Source organism: Belonocnema kinseyi, chromosome 8, assembly GCF_010883055.1.
Source record: "Belonocnema kinseyi isolate 2016_QV_RU_SX_M_011 chromosome 8, B_treatae_v1, whole genome shotgun sequence".
Taxonomy (NCBI): domain Eukaryota; kingdom Metazoa; phylum Arthropoda; class Insecta; order Hymenoptera; family Cynipidae; genus Belonocnema; species Belonocnema kinseyi.
The window spans coordinates 86390044-86397610 of NC_046664.1; the positions used below are offsets into that span (position 1 = coordinate 86390044).

General features: G+C 33.9%; 1 protein-coding gene across 1 annotated transcript; it reads right to left on the reverse strand.

The window, feature by feature from the left end:
- Positions 1-467: 467 nt before the first annotated feature.
- Positions 468-5500, reverse strand: LOC117178278 (tektin-4). The gene is made up of 7 exons (XM_033369636.1): positions 5092-5500; positions 3432-3733; positions 2589-2898; positions 1853-2067; positions 1437-1659; positions 960-1114; positions 468-893 (listed from the first exon to the last, which is right to left on the reverse strand). Exons 1-7 carry the CDS (start codon positions 5251-5253, stop codon positions 674-676), a joined length of 1587 nt encoding a protein of 528 aa, XP_033225527.1. The 5' UTR covers positions 5254-5500; the 3' UTR covers positions 468-673.
- Positions 5501-7567: the final 2067 nt, after the last annotated feature.

Consider the following 7567-nt stretch of genomic DNA (forward strand, 5'->3'; position numbering starts at 1 on the left):
TGAATTATTTACATTATAAAAATAAATAATTCAATTTTTTGAGATCAAGAAACTTATTCTGTGGCTTCGAATTTAAAGGATTCTTAGCTTCATTTTTTTAAAGTCTTTTATCACTATCAAGACAATCAGATTTTTCAGGTTCTTCGGAATTGGTATACAAAAGTTTTTCAAAATCTAATTCTGTTTTAATTTCTTGAGTTTGTGTTAATTCAGGCATGATTGTTTCTCAGACAATGTAATATAAGTATAATATAGTATAATATAAAATCATAAAATAAAAATCAGTTTTTGATTAAACTTGACAGATCGAGGCTTTGAAAAGGAAAACAAAAGAATCGTCTTCAAAAGACATTAGGACATTTTTATTTATTTATTATTTGTCATTCGAACAAAGTTAACAGTACAAATTAAAAGACGATAAACGAATACAAATTAGAGAGTTTAAGAATTATAACAAGGACTAATTAAAAACTACATGCGATTATAGAAATTGGAAGTGCGTTAAGAAACAGATTATTTTATTCCTTCTTTTCGATTTTAAGATTATTATTAAAGATGTCGATAATATCGGTATTAAAGAATCTCCAGTTCATAATCATGTTCAGATTATTCTTAGCATAGCCAACAATCAGTTCCCATTGTAAATGACAGTAAATGTCGATAAGAGTACTCTTCATTTATCTTGACCTAAGAGAGCTGTAGTAGATGGATAAAAAGATCGAAGAACTAATCCACGATCTCTATCAATATATAAAGACTTTCGCTTGACGATGATCTCTTTTTCTAAATCGTTTCTCGTTTTCACCAAACCAGCTTGTGAATTTTCTGCTCTTCTTAGTTGAGAAGTTAATGCTGCTATACTTTCTCCTAAAGTTTTCGCTTCCTCAATAAGGCTGAAAGTACAAAGAAAATAAAGTTGCTTTTAAAAATAAGAATTTGTACCTAAATAAAGTTATTACCCATATTGTGGTATATCTCGACAGCTCTCGACAGTTCGCCGAAGAAGTCTATTTCCAAGGCGAGTTTGGACGACTTTCAAAGCCTCGTTTAGACTTTTCGTTGACCCTCGAAGATCTTCAATCATATTTTCTGTGCTTGTAAGCTCGTGCAAACACTGTTGCGAAATTATAATTTTTTTTAATTGTCAAAGAGTGTCGTTACCCCGAAATATATCGATATCTGGAATCTTCGTTAAGATCGCGTCCGTGCTGAAATGGTTCGTTTCAAAAACTCTCGAATTATGTAGTTCATTATCATTATATCATTACCTTTCTGCATTAAAAATTAAGATTTTTAAAGACAAACCGACACGAACCATTTCGCATAGACAAGAACCTGTCAAAACTTCCGTCTGTGAATAAATGTTGGTAATCGAATCTGTCGTTAGAAACACCCCAGTGTATGTACTCGAAGCCAACAATTTTGAAATTTCTTACTTTCAGCAACTCTTTTTCCAAACTCTCACAGACTTGCTCAGTGAGGGTAATTTTTTCAGCTAGAGCAGAATTTACGCGATTCGATTGAGTTCGAAGATCTTGAAGCGACTTAGAGTAGTTTACGTCCACAGCAGATCGTAGGTTCGCTGAACGTTGTCTTGCTGTTTCTGCTGCTGCTAAGGTTTCTTTGGTGAAATGATCATACTCATCAGGCGTTGTTTGTCTAATTAAAATAACAGCTTAATAACTAATTTTTTTCTCAACCCATAAACCAACATGATAAAATCTATACTCGAATTTATTAGGATTGCACGTACGCATTGAAAAGTATTGAAATGTGGTGATAATTTAAGTCTGAAAAATTAAAGTTAGAACATAGGCGACTGCTTAAGACAAAACTATATATTTTTACTTACTCTGCTGGAACTCTTGTAGCTCCTGCTTTATATAAAATTAAAGGAGAAGAATTATTTAATCCTACACAGTGGGCATCTATTTCATAAGCATCCTTTTTATCTGTCCAGTCACATTCCATACGATTCTTAGTACTTCTTAGTTCAAGCAACTGTTCTACAATTTGCTCTTTAGTTCTCTCAAGTAGATTTCTTATTTCTGAGCAGAGTGCTAGTTCCTAAAATAAAAAAATAATATTAAAAGATATTAAAAGATATTGAATGGGAGAAGCATAAGATGAAGGGATAAAATTTGTTGTCATCTGCCAATAATTTCTCCCTTGACGTGATATAGAGGGTTGAATCACAGCAAGCACCTATATAGGTAGCCGCAGTTGTAGTTAATACATTTATTACCCAGTTTTTTATTGATCTATTGAATATCCTTACTTGTGACCTTAAAAACACATATTATTAATTATTAAAAATTTGAGACAATTTAGGCATTTTCTAGATCACGTCAAGGTCATGGTTTGTAAAAAATGTAGCATTTCGCCCCGGTTGACGGTAGGTGATTTTACTGACATTGTTCTTTTCCGAAGATAAATAAGGTAGCCTCGGTAAACCCAGTTTTTAATTTATGTGCTCTTTAAGAGATGTCGCGTTAAGCAACACACTTTTAAATTGCCAGAATAGACTATTTTTTTCGAAAGTGTCCGACGACTAAGAAACTAAAAATTACACTTTATAAGCAATCTACCTTGACTAATTCGATTTCAACATCATCGTTGACTAAATCTGGCTCCAGCCTGGTAGAACGAAGCTGCAAGAACTCGCCATCAATTGATTCAGGTAACGTGAGGACTGACAGAGACTGCTGGACACGTCGTCGCTCCCCTTCAAGTAATTCAATTTCCTGAGTTATATCGAGAAGGGCTCGTTCCAATTCCGTTTTCCACCGATGAACCACACCTGCTCGCATGCTAAGCCGATCTCGATTTTCTATTTGGTTTTTATCTGTCTCTTTATAAACTCGCTTTTTACATCCTTTTGAATCAGATATCATTCGCCTAAATCATAAATTATCTTTAGTAAAGAATTAAGACCATATCAGGCATTTTTTTATTTATATCTTCCTAGCCAGCGGTAGCATATAAAGGAACCCAGTGTTTACCGGATATCCTGAAGACGTGCTAAGGATGTACCTTCATGTCATGTCACTTGAATTCTTTAAGGCATCCTTTGGATCTTTTCATATCTTTAAAAGATCCTCAGGATGTCCTCGGATCGTCCGGCAAAAGGCGTCTATAGGACAACTTTAGGACCTGTGTATCCACTGGGAACCATAAAGGATTCCTGATGTCAGTAAATACCAGTAAAATAAATGTATAATTAGAAAGTATACTAAGTATCCACTTATTAATATATTTTGGAAAAATATTTACAAATAAATATTATATAATAATTATACTAATCTCTTGTAATAATTAAAAAATTTTCTTTTATTAATTTATATATGTGGAAGTGCAGATTCAATTCTATTTTGTTTTAATGCAGAAGCAGATGTTGGGGAAAATATATTGTATGTAATTTATCTACGAACTGGGCTTCTCGAATCTTCTTATTTGATTCATCGAAAAATGTACGATTGTGTGCTCTCCATTCGGCTGGGCTGTAACGTGTGGTGGAATAACGATCGACCACAGGACGAACTCCCGTCATCCCGGCGAAGGGGCTATAAGTCACGCAACCGGTTGCCCATGGTCCAATTGGCTCCATAGGACCCTCACTTTTCAGGGGCAAACTATCATCAGGTTGAGGAAAATACGGGGGTGCAATATTATCTCCAGCTTCTAAGCGATCTTTCATGAGCTCACTCATCGGACAATTAAATTTTTCTGGCATCTGTTTCAAACAAATATTCTTATAAAGGTAATTTATTGTTTTATTCACTAGTTGATTATCAACTTTTCAATTAATACGCCTGATTTTTTTTAGCAATTATGGCACAAACTATACTTATAAAAAATGTAGAATCTCTATTTGTGATACAAGTGCGCAAAACAAATGATTGCTTATGAATGTGAATACCTCGGCTGAAATCAAACGATCAAGAAATTACCTGTGCGCACGTGTATCACACCCGTTTTTCTAACAACCATCCGAGAAAATGATTGAGCACTTTTTACACTTTTTCATCTCGATACCGTGTGGTGGTTTTCAGCAAAATTTATGTATAATATTTTAAAAAGAATTTTTAATAATATTTTTGTTTTGCCTATGCGAAAAGTTGCTTTTCTCTGAATAAGCAGACGCATTCATTGCGCCGATTCCCAAAATATATGTTTTATAGAGAGGATTGGCCAATACTATTCTTACACAGTCTACTGGATTAAAGAATTTTGCGTATCATTTAGATACATAGAAGTCCTTACTTTTGAGGTGGGCGTTGCGAAAAATATTTCATCAGAATTTTCCTTACAAAAAATTTCAATGAAGTTGTGGAAGGATTGAAAATAACTTTTGGTAATTGCAGATTTACAAATTGCAAACTAATTGCAGGATGCATGCTTTTAAAATCACTGCACAATGATCAGTACAGATTTCAAATGATTGTTAAATTATCGTAAAACGATGACAGGCGAATTAGAGTAATTTCTATTGAATATTTATCGATGGAAAAGTGATTTTGCAGGAAATTCTAGATAGTTAACAAAATACGAAACTGACTTTAATGTGGTTTTTGAGTTATTACTAGAGATTATTAGTGATTGTAGTTGAGAAAAGTCATCAGATTGATAGAAGAATAATTTAAGAACGACTGCCAATGATTGCAAGTTCTGTTTTGCCAGGTATACTACTGACGATTTTCAGTAATTGAAAATTGATCGCTAGACATTATTATTGATCATAAATTTGATGGTATGATTCTTAGCCCGATAAAATTCAATAATTAAAAATACTATCATTTTTTCCTCTACTCGCTTAGGGATAAAAGGAAAGAGGACAGTAGAGGACGAATTAATATAAGTTTAAATATTATTATTAGTAATTGTTGCTTGTGGAATCTTTAGTAGTAATCACTATTGATTTTACATGATTGGTACTGATTAATGGTGTTTGCAATATGATTCCTGTGCATTTAACATCAGTTGCAACAGATATTATTTTTTTAACACACAGAATAATGTAAATATTAAAAATTTTAAATCCTATGGAAAATTTCTCTTTAAATTGTCTTGTTTCTAAATTAGTTTACTTACTCTTAAATCTGGGGACGAAACAGGAGATTTTTTTGCACCTAAACCACCCTCGTAAATTTTATTGCTTTCTTTTACTTGCTGGATTTCATTAAAAGGTTCATTAGCTGATCTTCCAGGGACATTGATTTCGCACCTTTTTTCGAGATTTGGTCCCTGAAGCATTATGCTTTTTTCTACAATAATAGGCAAATGCTGAAATTTTTTTCTGATGGTTTTTGGTGGTTATGTCTGTTTAAGTAAACTGATATATTTGTCTTAATGGAATAAGGGAATCGCTTTAGGACAGACTGAAAGAGCTGTTTCCATGGTGCTAACATACAACAAGTTTATCGATCTGATGCGTAAAGGAGAAGAAATATTAAAATATTTTCTGACTTTTAAATTTTGAGGCTACGAAACATATATTCACGTGCTTTTTTGAGGTTTTGTTGATACCTATGGATGCTATAGATTTGATAGATTTTCATTTGTTCCTGCTCAGTATAATATTGATGTAGGTTTACAAACAAATATTTCATAAGGAAGCAATAATTCTATAGATATAGATATTTCTTCATTCTAATTTTAAATCAATTAATTGATTAATTAATTAATTTTTTGATTCTTATTTTAAATTGAAGTTGTCTCTCTTATAAAGTGGTGAATGAAAATTGCGCAGTAGATACAGATTAGCACTGTCAGACTAACACCTTGTTACAGTTTCGATTTCATATAAACTCTGCACTTTCGTAGTTTTTCCACTTTCGGTTGCTTTCTTTTTTGTGTAGAGAAGTTATACGTTTTCAAATATTTAAACTTTAAACAAAATGTTCATCGTAATTTCGAAATATGAATAGTGTGTCAATCGGAAAAGTTTTGAAGAAGAAAAGAATCTGGGAGAACATTTTTTCAGGAATGATGATAGTTTTCACAAATTTTATTATTGTCTTGTTTAATCAAAAGTGTCAGGAGCGTTATATTTTATATAAATGTGTGTGTGAGATTTCTAATGGAATAGAAGGGAATAGACAACTTGAGAAGATGGGGTATGATTTAAGCGGAAGGGTAGTCGGATGAAAACGGTTCGAAACCAAATCCTTGAACGTCGCTCGTGGTCGAGTGGACCCGGGCGTGCCTGACAAGGTGGTCAGAAGGCCTCGTAGAGTTTGTTCAAGCGAACGACCGGGATCTACAGAATACACATGAGCCAAACTACGTTTGGCCAAATCCTCTTAATCATCAGACCACCGATCTACTGTCAGTGGTTCACCGCCTCTCGGCTACGCTTTGAAACATCAGAGCGAACCCGTTCAAGAATCTTTCAACGAGATTGAAAATACAATTCCTTTATCACTTGATGGTTGATAAACAAACCAAAAAGTGAAAAAAATTCTAACTACATTAGAAAAATTCAAAATGTAATACGTTTTAATATTCATGTTTCTTTAGCTTAACCAAGAGGTGATCTTGAATACTTTTCCCAAGTCTAGTCCTAATAGATTGTAGTTTATAGGGATCCATTTGACCATTTTGACAATATTAACGATATATTGTATAAAGAGGAATTTGAGACGGTAAATATTCTTTGATTTGAGGACTGGGACGCATAAATTGTATTGCGTAAGTGTTAGGATCATTAGGCATGCTAAATATTCAGAAATTAATCAAATATCGTGTTTCTAATTTGTTTTTGAGCGTTATCTGGAATTTGATCTAAGTTCAATTCTATACTTTACCACCGGTACAGTACCACGCCAGTACCGCCGGTCGGAGTTTTGTACTGGTGCGGTACTGTTAGAATACTGACAGGAATACTGGCTTTATTTCGGTAAAACCCCCAATGATAACAATATTCTGTATTGACTTGCAGTATTTAGCCAGTACTGGGCTAGTACTTACATTTGGTACTGGTGCGGTACCCTCTGTTAGTACTGGCCCAGTACTGGCTCAACCAATACTGCAAACTCGGAGAGGTACTGACCTGTTGTACTTGGCCAGCACTGAAGTTCACCACTGGGCCACTACTGCAGATTAGTACTGGGCAGATACTGGTCAGGTTCCAAGTGATAACGAAGGTATCCCAGGTAGAAATACACCACCGGCCCAGTACTGACCTAGTACCGCCTGTCCGAGTTACAGTACTGACTGGGTTTACTGGGCCAGTATTATGCCAGTACTTTCTTGTAATGATTGGCGGTACTGGCCTGTCAGCACTGGCGCAGTACTGATTGCCAGTACTGGGGCAGTACTGGCAAATCTCTGACGTACGAAAATGCCGGAGTTAATTTTAAAAATGATAAAAAATTATTTAATTGTTTTAAAGACCATCCATTCATCATCATACGACTGCATATTTTCCGAATATTATTTATAATTACCAAAGTATAATTTTCAAACTATTTGTTTAATTTTAACCACCAATATTTCTATAATCTAAAGATATAACAAGAAAGGTATTTAAAAAAAAAATAATTGACAGCGAGTATTTTGTCAATAC